The 16,980-nt window shown below is 39.6% G+C and overlaps 1 protein-coding gene across 4 annotated transcripts in view; it reads left to right on the top strand.

Moving 5' to 3' along the window:
- FAM53A (family with sequence similarity 53 member A) overlaps positions 1–16,980 on the top strand; it is a 69,832-nt gene that overhangs the window by 18,818 nt on the left and 34,034 nt on the right. For all 4 annotated transcript variants that reach the window (XM_021535679.3, XM_085577569.1, XM_085577570.1 and 1 more), the window contains 3 exons: positions 1,613–1,857; positions 8,563–8,617; positions 12,362–13,164. In XM_021535679.3, coding sequence (XP_021391354.2) covers positions 1,780–1,857; positions 8,563–8,617; positions 12,362–13,164 — 936 coding nt within the window. In that variant the 5' untranslated portion in view covers positions 1,613–1,779. The remainder of the gene's footprint in view (positions 1–1,612; positions 1,858–8,562; positions 8,618–12,361; positions 13,165–16,980) is intronic.

Below are 16,980 nucleotides of genomic sequence, written 5' to 3'. Positions count from 1 at the left end.
CAATGTTTGATTGTGCTGCTCTAGATACTGCTGCGTTCACATGCTTGCCCTCAAACTTGGCTTCAGTATTTCATGAGCCACACTTTGCTTTGATTGCTCACATTGAACAGGGTGTGTGCCACCTTTACCAGTGAGTGTATGAACTTGAGGGTTTTTTAATATTTGACCTGGTGTGATGTCAGAACAAAATGTAAATATTTCAAGTTGTACGCTTTCCTGAAAGATAGGACACATTTTTACATGAAGTAAAACCAGATCAGTTGAATTTCCAGCTATCTGTGTAGCATTATTTGTGGAGGAAGAGCATTTCTAAGCATTCTATCTTACAGCAAAAAAAAAGCAGATATAAGAACAAGGCCAAAAGTTGGGCAGAAGTTGTGTTTGTGTGCCAAGCTGTCAGGCTGAGGGAGGTTGCTGTGTAGTAGACTGCTGTGAAGGTAAAATAGTGCATGGTTAGCATATGAAAATCATATTTGAGGATGTAATTAAAGGCAACAGGTTTAAAAGATAGTCTAACATCACCATTACTAATACTAATATCTTAGTTTTAAGTGGGTTTAACTTGACTCATAGCCTCAAGTTGCTTTTTTTCTTTGCTACTACTAGTTATTTAAACAGCTAATTAGTAGTGTAGAAGAAGCAATATTTTATGGAAATGTTATTTGAAAATAATATTTTGCCTTTTTTTAAACTGTAGATTTAAAACTAGAAAATGTAAGTAAGCTTATGGTCCTGGTAGCGTCAGTGTTCCTTCGCAAAGCCTCATGTTTAAATCTGGAAATACTCTGTGAAGATCTCTTTCCACTTTATATTCCATAAGTGGTCCCTGAACATGCTTGGCCAGCTTAAATCATCTAGAATGGTTAATGCAGGTCACTAGAGAGAGAAAATATGTAGAGGATGTTTAAGATAAAAGAGGTAGCTGATGAACCTAGTGCTTTTGATTTAGATGACTGCTCACAGAATAAAGATATCAAAGCTGTTGTCTGTGATACTTTTATGTATATGAAAATCTGTCCTGGTTACCAGATCTGGTGTTTGCTGACAGGTAACAATTATGTAACCTTTAAAGAAAAAGCTAAAAAAAATGCAGGGCAAGATACTAAAAGTAGCTGAGGGTTTAGGAAGTGGTATAGTGTTTGTTACCCACTGCTTCACTTCTGTTTTTAAGAGGGGATTAGTGGTGAAAAATACAGTAGAATGCTTTAATATGCCAAGTAGTGTTAAACATGCAGTACAGTATGGTGGGTAAATGCCTGTGTCATGTGCTGTTCTAATATACCTGGTTTAGGCGTCAGTAGTTTAAACGAGGGAAAGCTTTCCTTCTGCCTTGGATTAAACTCCTACATAGAAACAGTTCAGTAGCAGGAAACAGCCAAATAGTATACTCTGATCTGCACCATTAATGAGTGAAATTTTAATCAGTGAAATCTCAAATAGGAATATTCTTTCCTGAGTTGTGTAATCTGAAATGCCAGGCCATCAGCATTGGTCACAAAGTGATATATTTGCATAGGGACTAGTCCAAATATGAGTTGTGTTACTACAATACTTATGATATACGCAAGAATTTTTTCTGACCTTTTTCCTTTTTTCTAATCCAATTTTACAGGAAACCAGACATGATACACTGACAGCATTTGGAAATAAACTTTGGCATTAAGATGGAAGCAAAAGTCTCAAGATTCTAGACCAAAACAGAAATGGCTCATGAGTATTGAAAGAAGAGACTGAAGAGCCTCCAACACTTGTGTGAGCAGTGGAAAAGGAACAACTACCATGGTAACACTAATAACAGAAAAGCTGCAGAACCAGAGCTTGGATGATCTGACCTGTAAAACATACAGTATTAATCTGGTAAGGATTTACCAAAACAACATGAAATAAATGTGAAATGCCAAGTAACTCACAACTGCATAACAAATTGAAGAATGCAGATCAGCCAGAATTTAGCTATTTAAGTTAAGACTGGCTTGCAAGGGTGAGAGTTGTAATGGGAAAGAAAAGGGGATCTACGGTTTTTAGTCCATTTTTGAAGTGATGTTTTTTACTTTAATGATTTTTTTTTTAACCTTGCTACTTCATTTTAAATAGCGAAAAGCCACTTCTCTTCATGAAATAGTGTTCTAATAACTGAAAAGGATTATTCAAGCTTCTCAGGATTCCTTTTTTTTACTAGCAAAATGCACACATATTTTTATGGGTTGGAGTTTTCTTCTCCCCATACAGACCAGGTGTTTGTTAGCTTTATATCTGAAAAGAATAGCACTGGGCAGAAGGAAAACAGATCATCAAGTAAATACAGTTAAACTAAAAGTCAGGTTACTACCAGACTGTTGATGCTAGTAGAGTGGATCCTGGCTTTTTCAGTGTCTCAGATACCTGGTGCTCTGAAAAACTTTCTAATTTTTGGTGTTATTCTTGCTGGTTTAATCTGAGTACATTGTATGGTTCAAGCATGCAATTCAGGCATGAAGGAATCTATTCTCTTCACATCTCTTGTGAATGAAATAGCTACTCCAGAGGAAGTAATGCAGAACAGTCTCTTGTCAGTTCTAGCTGCCTACCTGAGAACCCTGAAACCATGTTCTGTATGGAATGCACTAATTTTGTTTTACTGACTTTGATTATAGTGGCACCCTTCTGTAGGTTAAACTTTAGTGTTCCAATGGGACACAAAATAACTTGACTAAATGCCGAGGTGTTGTTCAACACTAGTTCTGTTACGTTTTAAAAAGTAATACTGGACCTGAAGTATGTCAGTTACTTTTAAATTCTCTGCATTGTAACTTAAACAGCTGAACTGCTTCCTTATTGATTTCAAGAGCCCAAAGCAGGTGAAGCATGCCTTGAATGTGGTGGAATTTGTGCACAAGCACCTGCAATTCTCATGTATGCAGTTCCTTGTCCAGTAAGGATGTTTAAAGTAGACATTAATCAAGCAGTTTTATTTTCAAAACTGTAGCAGGTCCATTTAGAGTTCTTCCAATAATTCATTTTGTTTATTTCACCTTCCCCTTAAATATATGCTATTCTTGAAAGGCAGATTTAAGGTGTTGAAATGATGTTAACTCTCAGGAGAAGTGCATGCTTAGCTTGCATTTATTTTGTCTGGTTTGATGAAACATTTGGGCCATGCAGTTTGTAGGAGAATCTGCTGTCCCTGTGAACTGACAAAGTCATAATTTGTAACTAAACTGAGGCCTAATTGTGGGCCAGTAATGACTAAGAGCCAGTAGCATGTTCAGTGACAAATATGCAGCAGAACCTTGTAATTTCCTGTCTCTTTACCAATAGTCACTGAAGGCTTTGGACCACAGACCTCTAATAGCAGAGAAGGGTATATTACTGCTTTTACACTGTGTGGAGTCTGTACAGGAGTGTGTTGGCTGTAAGGCTGTAATGTGTTTGTAGGTTTTGGTTTTTATTCCTCTCCTTATCTGGACTTACAATAAAGCATGAAAAAGAGCAGGTAGAGCGGAAAATGGCACATGATGTCTCATCAGTTGTTTCCTCCTTGGCCTTCTGCTGTTCCTCTCCTCCTTTTATCTGTCAAGTAATTGGTTTTGTAAGTGCTTTAGTTCTTACAGAAAATAGGTTCTGAGGACAGGTTCTGTTTGTACACAATGGCACCCTGAAAAAGTGTGGAAATTGCATAGTGAGGTGTGGAACTAGTGAAGCAAGTATGAATAAAAGTGTGCAAGTAGGTTTCTCCTTACTAAAAAGGATTCATGGAAGCAAATAATGGTTTCCTGACTAAAATGTGAACTTAAGATAAGTGGGTTTTTTTCCACTGGTAAAGGCAATTGGTGAATGTTACTAAGAGAATAAGACTGCTGGTGATAGTTCTGGTATCACTGCTAGCACATTTAGGCTTTTTGGCAAGAACTTCAGGTTAATGCTGTGGTTTCTTCTAATAGTAGCAGCAGTTTCGAGCAATTCTCAAGTGATCTTGGCTGCCCCTTTTGTTACTTTTGCTGGCACAAAGTTCTGTGACACCATGTGATGAACCTCATTGTGAGCTGATTGAGGATTAAGACCAACTTTTTTTGCCTGGGTTAATGTAGTTAAACCTTATCAATTTTGTGATACCTTTGACTGTGCATCTGCACAAGTGTCTGGGCACAAGTAGATAAAATAGATGGGGAAAAGCTATTCTGTTATACAGCTCATGAATGAGGGTTATAAAAGCAAAAAGAATAGCTCTTTCAAAGCTATGTACTGTGCAGCCGAACTGGGCACAAAGACAACACGTATAGGACATAGTACACTTTTTCATTTGTGTAAGCTGTGTGGTGACCAAGTACCTCTTTTATGTTGTAAAATACTGGCTGCAGCTTTTTACTGCTCTGTTAAATGACATGCTAATTTTCCAAGCTGGTGTAATTCAGCCTAGTGCATGCTCAAGTGATGTTGTACAGCCTTGTCTTGCACCTGCCTTCAGGAAAATGACTGGGTGGCTTGCTGTAGAAGCAGGAAGGTTGTCCCAAGCTTTTTTCCTCAGTTTGGCTACTGTAGCTCACAAGGTAGTGTCCCTGGTTGCTCAACTCTACCTCACAAAAGAGGTGTGGAGTTCTCTAAGCACATTGTGGCTTTCATGGCTTGACAGCAGCACTAAATCAAATAGTTGGTCTCTAGTCCCTTGAACTCTCAGAAGATTCATAGAGCTCAAAATTGCTCAAAATTAGATTTTTCTGTATTCTGACGAAACTTGTACCTTTTTCATATTGCTGTATAGAATTTCATGTTGGTTTGTGAAGTAATAGCATGTGAGCTGTAAGATGTCAGGGTGTGATATTAAGTAGGAAACATAAGCGCTGCCAGTCAAGGATTTGCGAAAGGAACAAGTTTTACTGTAAAACCCCTTCCAGGCATGTGGGGTCCATTATTTTTAATTTTTGAAGCTTATTTATATTGAAAGATGTAGAATTAGATTCTTCCTCAGAGGAAAAGCCACTGGTCAGACTACTTGACTTAATCACCTCTTTGCATCCTGAGAAAAGGTCAGAGTGTTCCTCCTCACTATTTCATATCCAGTCATATTTGGTAGAGAAACAGAGGTCTGGCATGGCCCATTTAAACTGAGTCACATCTGTATGGTGGTGGTTATATTAGTATTTGAATGATAAACAATGGCATCCCTGTGGTTTGGAAAGGATGCTGATAAATTGGAGGAACTCAAATATACTTGGAAACTGGAAAAAATGCCTTGAAATTAAAGCCATTAATTTTAAAAGTATGAAGATGAAGTTGTCATTCTGAGTATAATGAGGAGGGATAGCACAGGCTGTGAAGTCCTTAATGCAGTACATTGGAGTGTAGAAGAATAGCCAGAGTTATTTTTGTTGCAGTTGGCTTCTGCTAGCAAAGAACACTTAAAATTAGTGATGTAAATTATAATTAGTTGTCAGCCTCACTTGCAGAGCTCTTCCACTCAGTCAGTTCAGACTAGGTGTCTTTTCAAGTGAGTATTTTAATGAAAGAACAGCTGTTAAGATTCAGAAAACCAACTGAAACTTGCAGCACTGTCCTAAATGTTTCCTTTCCTTTTGAACATGATATCTCCAGCTGCACGAAAGAGATTATATTTGTGAACAAGCATTTCCAAGTAGATCCACTTCTTGGCATGAAGCAAACAATTCTAACCTCAGGTGAAACTTGTAGTTTCATTGTTTTACGTGTCTAGCTTAAAATATGCCATTATTTCCCTGATAAATTCTCCAGAGGCATGAGATCTTCGTGGCTGTTTTAACATCTATTCAAAAAGCAGTAGTTGCAAAATGGATGTGTTTCCTCTTCAGGAAAGTGACCTTTGAATAATTTGGCCTTATTCTAAGATGATTTCCTTCACACATAGGGTAGCAGATTTCCCTGTTAAGGTTCTTAGCAATTGCAAGCTCTTTTCAGGTGTAATCACAAAATAAAGTATTAATTGAGGAAGCTTCATGTAGCTCCTAGCACAAAGGGAATGAGTGTGGAGTGGTAGAGTGTGGCCAACCCAGGAGAGCTGATAAACTGGTTCAGTGCCCTGTTACAGTAATATCTAGTGGGACTTGTCCCATGTGCTATATAGATAAAAAATCCTCCCTCCTATAAAGAATTTGCGGCCTGACAGGGTCTTCTCAAGTTTGGGCTACCAGATGTGGTTAAAATACACCAGTAGACACTGTTTCCAAGTATTTTTGTTTCAGTTATAGAAAGCCAAGCATATATTGTAAAGGACATTTGTTACTTACTGTCCTCTTAGTCACTCAACCCTTATTTCAGTGCCTTGAGCTTTTGCTGGAAATAGTGCAGCTTACTCTCCCTTTCAGCATGTGATGTCAGATGTCATGTTCTTACAGTTTTGGTCTGAATCTCCAAAGAATTAGCAAAGAATTTTTTTGTGACTTAGCAGGATTCTGTGTACAAGATCCCAAGTTGCAGAGGAGATGTCTGCTTTGTCATGGAACTGAGTACTGACTTCTCCAGCACATGGTCAGAAATAGCTGTAAGGATAGGGTTGCTCTCTGAGTTAGAGAACATTGCAGTTCTCTGAAGGACAAATAGTCTGTGTACATGATCCTGCTTGTTCCATGGTCCCCCTGAGAAAGGGATTCAGTGCTCTGCAGTTGTCAAAGATAATGTAGTTTAGTCTCTCAACTGATGGACAAGACTTTTTAAGGTGGTGGAAGTACAGTTAATCAAATAACTTGGACATTCATGAAGAGAACCTTGTAAAAGATGCATTTGCCTGAAAACTATAAAAACCAAGTAGGATTGTCCATGCAGTTCTTTTCCTTATAAGCATTGAATATCTTGTCTGAATAAATAGTTTTTTTAAACATCTCATGCCCATATTAATTCATCTTGTATTTTCATCTGGCTCAGGATAAATCCGCTGTAAGACTTTTTGGCACAATTTTGTTACAAAGACACATTTTCTGTAGCTACTGTATGATAGTTTAATAGGTTGGTATTGCCTTTTATTTGGGGAATGATGGAAAGGAATTTGTTGGAAGACCTTATCTTTAAGTCTCTAATTTGTCCATTTCCTCTTCAGGGACAACTGATATGTAACTACTGTTACCTTAGGGTGCTCCTGTGTTTCACATGAAGCGGGTACCTGATTGAAGTAAATGGGGGCAGTGGCTTTTTAAATGTGAATTCTATGGAATTGGCAAGTTGCAGATTTCAAATGGTTTGAATTGGATTAATTAACAGCAGATCCAATGGAGATTTAACTTTGAGGTTCTGCTGTTTACTCAGAGTAGCTTCTTTAAAAGGAGGTTATAAATTCATCTACAGATATTTACAAAGTAAAAATGAAATGGTTTGTCTCATTTGCAGATGCCAGTAAAAAATGAGATTAAAAATCTCATTGCTGTCCTATCCTTTAAGCTATTCTGTTATTTCCTACCTGTGAAACAATACCACCAAAGGAATATTACCACAGCTCAGTGTTTGTCTCTGTGGAGCTCAAGGATATAAAGTTGTCACTAGCACTATGTGCTGCTGTACAGAAAAAAAAAGAAAAAGCTTTGTAGCTCAAGGATGTTTGTTTAAAAATTGACTTTGTATCTGGAAAGGAAGTGTATGTACAATGCTATCTTCTTTGGCTGTACACAGAGAACAATGTTCACATAAAGTGTGTTGCTGTTTTTTAAAGCAACCTTCCTCTCCATCCTGAGGTGGTGGTGGGGGAGTGAATAATGACCCTTGGGTTGATGGAGCTATGAGCCACTTATTTATAGCTCCTTTATAGGATGCTGTATTTGCAAGGTCTGTGCTTTGTCTGAGAAATCTAGACCATTAAGAATGCCTTTGTAGTAATAGTTTTTCGTTAAATTAGTTACGAACTTGTCTTACTGTGTAGATGCTACTGATGAGGCTAAATTGAAGGCCTTTACACACAGACCTTGTTTTAAGCATGGCTGTTATGTTGTTTTGCACCAATAAGCTGAGATTTAAAAAGCAGTCAGTCTGCTAAAGATATTTTGATGATAGGAAAGATATTTCTCAATGGCTTTTCTACTTTGAAGAAGTAAAAAAAAATCACTGCATTGATTATAAGAAAATGTGAAATACTAATAAAGCCTGATTTGGAGAAGTGTTCATGGTGGTGAACTTCAAGACCTTGTATATTTAATTTAGATAAAGCTATTCCTGTCCCTTAGTTGAAGATAAAGTGTTTTGCCTTCTAGCCTTAAGACTGGAAATGGAAACCCAACTGCCAGATTGTAATTTCCTCTGTGCTGAAATGAGAATTGGATCAAAGCTCTTTCATTAAGGATGAATTATCACTCTTAATTTTCCAGTTTATTCGCATGGGCTAATGTTGTAAGTCTTCAAACAGTTTGATACTTAGCAATAGATCAGAAAACATTACAAATAATTTGGTGCCAGAGGCTTATAAATAAAGATCAGCTGTTCAGGAATTTCTTCAAATTATATTGGAAAACCCTGTCTTTTAAAGGCATTGTTAACTGCACATATAGGAAAACTAAAAACTGCATGCAGTTTCCTTGAAGTGAATGCTGACTCTTTCCACAGTTAAAACTTTTTTTTTCTGATTGATTTCAGTACTCATCTGAGAAGCTGAACAAAAGTGGCAGCTTGTTCCCTTTCGAAATCAATGGTAAGTTCTTCAGAAACCTTAGCTGTGTTTTACTGAGGTAATTGGTATAGCAAGCAGCCTTTCTTTTGTAAATAAGGTGAGGGGGATGGAGCATGCTGCTGTAGAGCCTGCTGGTTTAAGCTGGTCTTTGAACAATACTGGGAATAGCTGGTTGTTAGTTTTGTACTTGTGATCTGCTTTGCATAGTAAAAAGCCCTTGTAACACTTTTATTTTTGTTCAATATCTGCCTTGGTGTGCAGAAGCACACTAATGCTGTTTTTCACATTAAACATCTTCAGATTCCTCAGCTAGTAGAGAAATCTTTGTACATCTTATAATATTCTTTGTCACACAGACCATCCACCATGATGCAAAACAGAAGTTGAAGTCCAGTGCCCTCATAGAAGTGTTATTTGCTTTTGTTCACCCTTGGTCCTATTAGAAGAAGTTTGTCTAGCAAAAACAAGAGTTCTAGTTATTGATATGTGAACTCTGTACTGCGTTATTAAGGGGTGGAGTTGAAATTTTGCATTTTATGTTTTCTCTGAGCAAGGAGGACTTTTATTTGCTCAGTGGGATTCCTCATAACACATGAATCCTGTTTTGTGAGAAGTTTCAAATGGTGCTTTGTCTAAGTATCACTATCAACTAGGCAGGTATCCTGGTTGGGAGTCTGTTATAGACCACCCAACCAGGATGAAGAGAGGCAGAGAAAATACTCTGTAAGCAGCTGGGAGAAGCCTCACAACTGCTAGTCCTTGTTGTCGTGGGGGACTTCAATTTACCAGATGTCTGCTGGAAATACAATGCAGCAGAGAGGAAGCAGTCCAGGAGTTCCTGGACTTCATGGAAGAAAACTCCCTGATGCAGCTGATGAGTGAGCTCAGCCAGGGGAAGATACTCTGCTGGTTTTAAACAGGGAAGGACTGGTGGTGATGTGGTGGTCAGAGGCTGCTTGGGATGTTTGATCCTTGGAGAAAGAAAAAGGCAGGGATTAGGAGAACTGCCACCTTGAACTTCTGGAGGGCAGACTTCAGCCTGCGTAGGAGGCTGATTGGCAGAATCCCTTGGGAGCCAGTCCTGAATGACAAAGGAGTCCAGGAAGGCTGGATGTGCTTTAAGAAGGAAATGTTAAAGGTGCAGGAGCAGGCTATCCCATGTTCTGAAAGATCAGCCAGTGGGGAAGATTACTGGCCTGATTGAACAGAGAGCTTTGGCTGGAGCTCAAGGCTGAGGAAAAAAGCCAGGAGAGTTGACCTTTGGAGGGGAAGGGAACTCAGGAGGACTATAAGGATGTCAGGTTATGCAGGGAGACAATTGGAAGGGCCAGAGTTCAACAAGAAGCTAATCTGGGTACTGCCATAAAACAATAAAAAATGTTTCTATAAATGCATCAGCAACAGAAGGAGGGCTAAGGAGAATCTTCATCCTTTTACTGGATGCAGGGAGAATATAGGGACAAAGGATGGTGAAAATCTGAGGTGCTTAATGCCCTCTTTGCCACAGTCTTTAACAGTAAGACCAGTTGTTCTCTGGGTACTCAGCCCCTTGAGGTGGAAGACAGGGATGGGGAGCAGAATGAAGCCCCCATAATCCAAGGGGAAATGGCCAGATATCTCCTCCATCACTTAGACCCACACAGGTCTGTGGGGCTGGATGGGATCCACCCAAGAGAACTGAGGGAATCATGGATGGGCTCACCAAGCCACTCTGTTGTTTACCAGCAGTCCTGGCTCCCTGGGGAGGTCTCAGGTGACTGGAGGTCACCAAATGTGACACTCATCTACCAGAAGGGCCTGAAGGAGGGTCTGGGAACTACAGGCCCCTCAGTCTGGGCATTATGAAAGGCAGGTCCTGCTTGACCAACCCGATCGTCTCTAACAAGGTGATCTGTCTTGTGTGTGAGGGAAAGGCTTCTCCCAAATAACAGGTGACAGGACAAGAGGAAATGGCCTCAAATTGTACCAGAGGAGGCCTAGGTTGGATGTTAGGAAACATTTCTTCACTGAAAGGGTTGTCAAGTATGGAAACTGGCTGCCCAGGGCAGTGGTGGAGTCACCATCCCTGCAGGTATTTAAAATACATGTAGATGTGGCACCCAGGACATGATTTAGTGGTGGACTTGGCAGATTTAAGTTAATGGTGTGTCTCTGATCTTAGAGCTGTTTTCCAGACTAAATTATTAGGTACCTCTGCCATGTAAACAATGGAAACACAGATTCTTGACTTTTTTTTTTTTTTACATTAAACTTTATTTAAAGTCTCCCAGTCTGGAAGAAAACTTTCTAAGGATTTTTAAAAAATCAGGTGAGTCCCAGCTAGGAAACTGTCCTACAGTAGATGCTAGGAGTTTTATGCATTAGCTGGACCCCATTGTGTTGGCTCTTTTACTTGCATTGAATTATGGATGGTCCCTGCCTTGAAGAGCTTGCATGCTTAAGGCAAAGCACAGTATGTGGTTGTACCCATCTGAAAGAATGGAGGAGGAAGGACAGAGGAATTCTAATAAAACATGTTTGAATAGGCCAGCTGTCTGCACAGTTAAATGATTTTGAGACAATAGGGTGTTCTTTAAATAAGATCCAAATAAACAGGATAATCCATGACATACTTTGGGCATGGAACATGTACAACTATTCGGGTTTGCAAGTTTTAAAGCTACTCAGCAAGTCTTTTAGCTGTTTATTACTATAAAACTTAGTTTAGAAAATCAACTTTAAGAATATATTAGTATTCAATGTTTAGGCTCTATCTAGGTTCTTAAAATAGGTGTATGGGAATAAATGGGTATTTTAAATGTTCTTTCTTGAAAGCCAGGATAAGTGAAACTTATTGGGCTAATTGGTTTAAATTAGCAAATTTTCTAACCAAGCATGAAGCACTGTTAGCTGGCCAACAGTTTTGCTGCTTTTCAATTTGCAAATCCAAAGTCTGCTGTAGTTCTTCTTACACTTCATTGTATAATGTGGAGGAACAGCTGTAAAATGTGCAGAATGTTCTCAAAGAAATGCTTCACAAAAGAGTGAGAGGCTGCTCTGGCAGACTGCTTTTAACCCAGCGTTGCCACTTCAGATGAGAAGTTGTGCACTATGTCTGCATTCACAGTAAGACTTGCAGGAGGCTCTTAAGGGATACTTTATTTTATGCATTAAATTAAGATTTTGAGTTTTTTCTTATAGTCAGAGTGCAAGGGGGGAAGCAACAGTCTTCAGTCTGATTTAACTTTATATTGTTTCTAATTTCAAGTAAAGCTTTTCAGAGCAGAGAATGTGAACACCCTTTGGAAGTTTTCTTTAATAAGGTGTTTTTAATAGAAAAGCATAAGAGCTAAATGAATAACAGCAGTCTGAAGTGATTATCCTGCTCTTGCATAAAAAAAAAAAAGTTCCCTGATGGCTTCTCGTGTTGATAATCTGTTTTGGTTGTACCTGAGGTTTTCACAATTCTGTGATTTAATTATGGTGTGTGCTAGGAAACTGTCCTGTTGCTCACAAAAAAAAAAGTAGTTATTCAGTGTAAAGGAAAAAATATTAACAAGGTACATATATATTGGGCTGCCTGGATTGGTTCCTGATTAAATACTTTGGTCTTTTTGGTTTTGAATTTCCTACTTTTTTTTTAGTGTGACATTTTGATTAGGAACTGGGTATTTATGACTCATCCTTCTAAAGATGATTTTGATGGCTTTACATTAAATTGGGTTTAACACAAATTGTTCTTTTCTCCTTTCATCTTTCACCTATATATATTTTTTTTGCTTTCAGAAGACAGTCCTTGGAAAGCTTTAAATGGGGGTTACCCAATCCAGCCTGACACAACCAGGAATTCAGCTTACCCTTTCCCAGCGTGCTCGTTCAGCACCGGCGCTGCCAGCAATGGCAGCCTGCCGTGGCAGCAGGAGCCCTCCAACACGTCCATGGTGTCGGGATGGATAAGCGAGTTAAACCTGAACGAGAACTCGGGCCAGCCCCTGGCACCGCCCACCAAGCGCCACTGCAGGTCCCTGTCGGAGCCGGACGAGCTGGCTCGCTGCCGCTCTCCCTGGAAGCCCGGCAGCTCCAAGGTTTGGACTCCTGTGTCAAAGAGACGCTGTAACAGCGGCGGCAGCGCTACCTTGCAGCGCTGCAACAGCCACGGAAGTGCCACCTTGCAGAGAAGCACAAGCATCAGCCTGCCACAAAACATCCTGTCCCTAAACAACGTCTTCACCATCACCAGCTTCAACACCTCTCCAGTACCCAGACCTTCCTCTGCCAGCAGCGGGTTTGTGGACAGCAGCGAGGGCAGCACGAGCTCCAGCACCCGCTGGAATTCTGGAGGCCCTTGTGACTTTAACCCAAGGCGCCGCCTGTCCCTGTCCCAGGAGCACATCACCGAGACCGGGAATCTCTTGCCTTCAGCCAGCAGCACTCCCACCTCCACACCCGAGCTCAGCCGGCGGCAGGGCCTGCTGAGGTGCCGCTCGCAGCCCTGCGTCCTGAACGAAAAGAAAAGCCGGCTGAAGCGCAGACGGGAGGAGGATGTACGATGGAACAGGCCATCGTTAGACTTTTTTAAAATGACGCGGGTGAGATTTTACTTTCCTCAGTGTGGGAAGGGAGCTCTTGCAGAAAGGTTGTTTCTAGATCAGCAGCACTAGTTTGTAGTTGTGCAGGTTTGGTTGTGCCCTGTCTGTCACCTTTGGCAGGAGAGCAAAGGTTGCTTGCGCTATGCCCTAAAGCAACTTAGATTTTGCCAGTGAAACTCAGTTCTTGAAGTCTATTTTATTGATATAGAATGCTGAGAGTTCTGACAAGATGCTTAAAAGCAAAAGCCACAGAAAAAAATGGCTTGCTTTTTGAAAAGCAAGGAAGCCATGGGGAATAGAGTAGACATGGTAGCAAAAAGTTGATACCACTGCGTTCCCCAATGCAATGATTTCTGAGTAATCTTACTGCAAATCTGTTTGATTAGGCCTTCCCTTGGTTTGAGTAATTCTATGAAGCTGTATAAATGGATTAACTAAAGAAGCTGCAAATAAGCAGTTGGAAAGATAGTATTCTAATATGGCAACTACAGGTGTTCTAGCTCTATGAAAGAGGTGTTTTACTCCAGAATTTCATTTAGTATTCTGCTTCCCTCCTCATGAGAGTAGAGGTGCTGATTCAAGAACTAGAAAACTTCAGTTGATTCCTATAGTTTGTATGTAAGATAAATGCATGTAACAGAACTCATTTCTTTTTGGAGTTTCTTGGTCAACAGAGTTGAGTGCTACAGTTCAAAATGTAAAACTGAATCTAACATTATGGCCAGAGAACACCTTGTGCTTGTGCATATAACCCTGCTGTCTTCAGTAGATACCAGACTTGGAAGGCTTGTGTGGTAGTTCTGTAGCCTAGTGATGAGGAGACAGTTTGCAAAAGTAGCAGTAAAATTGTAAGGAAGGGACATAGTTGTGCACCAGTGTCCCTCTATGTGATGCACTGTGCAAAAGAAAAGCTGAATAGGATGCTGTGTTGGCTAAAACATGCAGTTTGTGGTACCCCAGTATTAGTAGGCTTTACATCAAAATACCAGTAAGATAGATGCTGGAACTGTCTGATGCTAAGTAATTTATATCCACTTGGTTAAGTCTTTATGATGACAACAGTCCTTCCCTTGTAATTTTGTGAAATTACTTCCTTATATCTTAAAGGATTTTCCTCTTTAAAAATACAGTATTTTTGGTGAAGCTGTAGGGGTAAAGCAATCTGTTTAGTTACTGATAAAGCTGGTAACCAGTTCTGTTCTAGGTATGACTTAGTGTTCTGAGTTTTGGCTAAGATGCAATTTTACTAGTTAGCTAATCAGATCTTACCTGTTTCTTAGTGTTAATCACTGTTAGGATTAGTTTGCTAATCTAGACCAGAAGTATTATTGGATTTGCCTTTCAGCTGCCTGTGTGGTCTACTGCATGTTTCTTTATGTAAAATTTAAAACCTGCCCCTTTTTTTGGCTAGGCTTGATGCTTGCATTCTTCAAGCTCTGGAGGTGAGATGCAATATTTCAGGCTACTGAATAGCTTCATTTGCTCAGATTTTATGCCTATTAAATAATCCATGCAGCAGTATGTATGGAGGAAAGCTGTCATAGTCCATGTCTATAGGAAGGTTTTTGGCTGTTAAGAGTTGCTGCAGAATTGTATATGACACTAATATTTAGCCAGTCTTGACTACTTTTTCCTGTAAGACTATTTTGAAGTGATGATTTCTTGATAAAATGAATAGTTTATTCTACAGTGTCAAGACCTGATGTTTTCTTTCCAGCTATTTCAGTAGAATCTTCCTATTAAGATACTACTGTGTTCTTAATCAAAGGTACAAACTATGGCTTGGAAATGCATCAATTTCCAAACATGCTAAACTTTAATGAAAGCATCTGTTAAAAAATGAGGCAAGTACTGGAAACATTTGAAGAAAAAATTAAGTTTCCAAGAAGTATCAGATTTTTTTAGAATGTCAGCTTGCTTACCCGTTTTATTGTTAAAAGTCTTCATATCTTATCTTCTCTGCATGCCCCAAATCCTGGCAGAAGTATATGCTTTGAAACTTACATTGTGGTCTTAAGTGAAAATACTGCTGTGCAAAATATCATGAGCTAATACTACAGAAGGCTTGTTTTGAAGTGTCATACAAGGTGTTCTTTATCTGCATAGAGCTCAGTGAAGATCAGGGCTACCATTAGGGAAAGTTCAGTAAGACCTTCCTTTCATGTATCTTGATGGCTCCTTATTATTTCCAAAAATACTTTTTCTGTGATTTCAAATTCACTTCCAAGTCAGTTTATGAAAACAAGCACTTTTAAGGATTTTTGTTTTAAGCTTTACTGCAAATATTTTGATGTTATCAAATCTTTCTAAAAAAACTCAACTTACTGAGTAGCTGCTCAAAACCAGGTCAGCAGTTAGAATTATAGTGCTTGCGGAGAACTTAAGAGGGGTCAAATAAATATGGTTTATGATAGACCTGAAGGTAGTATATTAGAGCCCACAACTGCTTGAAATTGAAAGTTTTGGGGCTGCAGACATTTCTGCCAATGCTCTGGCGTCCTGAGAGGTTTGCACAAACACCTGCTAAAGCTGCAGAAGGGCTTCTCAACAAAGAATTCTCTCAAACCAGTATTTATCAGCACTAAATTTATTAACTTTAGTTTGAAGCAAGGGCTCTTATATCTAAATGAAGATCTTGAGTAGTTGTGGCCTGGTGAAGCTTTGGAGGCAGAAGGGGATGAAAACTGTTTTGGTTTGATGTGTTTTATTTTCATTTATGTTTTGGTGTTTTTTGTTTTGGGCTTTTTTTTTTTCATTACTGAACTGGTTTTTTGGTAGTTGAGTTCTGCAAATGTCCTTGTTGGGTGCTGCTTCAGTCCCTATTAATTTGATAAATATTAGTGCTAGAAAATCAAAAGTCTAATTCTGAAAGCAAAGTTTCCAGTGTCATTGGTTTTTAAGTTCAGAAATCATTGTTGAGAAAATTCAATTATTAATTTATGCCAGTTCCTGGCTTCTTCCACTGTTACATCTTTATTCTGATTTCCGCTTTTATTTAGAAAAGGTAAAAAATTGGGCAGCTCTGAATACCATAAACTGTTTATTTCTATGTATTTTGACTTTGCTTATTCTTCCACAGACCTTCACACTTCACTGCACTCCCTCTCTGGTTTAGGTTTTCATGCCCTCTTGGGAAGGAATATGCCATATCTTCAATTCTCATGGAAAATGCTACATTAATACCCAGTAAAGTGAGTGATTCATGTATCTAGGAGATTGAAGTGTTCAGGCAGATTGCTGCACACGCCTGCTCAGCTCTCACACAGTGCTAAATTCAGGAAGGATCTTTTTCTGGACTAGAAGCTGAAAATTCAAACTTGTGAAGCATCAGACCTTCCTAGGACATGAAGACAGCTGTAAAAACAAGTAGAAAAGACTGTAGGAAAAGATAACAAAAGCAATAGCTGTTTCCAGCCCCTGAAGGCTCAAAATTACTTTCTCCATTCAGTTTTGTGTGCAAGGAGAGCTGTAGGAGTTGCAGCACAGCAGAACTGTGCTGTCTGTGCCCGCTGAGTGTGGGTTCACAGGCACCCAAGTGAGAAGGTGGCTGCAGTGAGCAGTGCCAGCTTCCCCCATGGCAGCAGCATCCCGTCACCCTGTGCTGTGGGGTGGCCAGGAGCCTCTCTGGGCTTGTGCTCTCTGCAGCAAATCTGCTCTGTCTCAGAGGCTGCCACAGAATGAGTCAAGGTGGTGTTTAGACTGCTAACTGCAGTATGAGGAGAGAAATGTTTCTTTTCTGAAGTGGAAACTGCTGAGTTTTTTCCAGTGTTCTGCTTCATGAGTTATGACAGTTGATCCTGAGGTGCGACAAGGAAA

The sequence above is a fragment of the Lonchura striata genome, chromosome 4 (assembly GCF_050655825.1).
Source record: "Lonchura striata isolate lonStrDom1 chromosome 4, ASM5065582v1, whole genome shotgun sequence".
Lineage (NCBI taxonomy): Eukaryota > Metazoa > Chordata > Aves > Passeriformes > Estrildidae > Lonchura > Lonchura striata.
The sequence above is the reverse complement of the archived record's forward strand: the minus strand, read 5'-3'. Positions and strand labels throughout refer to the sequence as shown.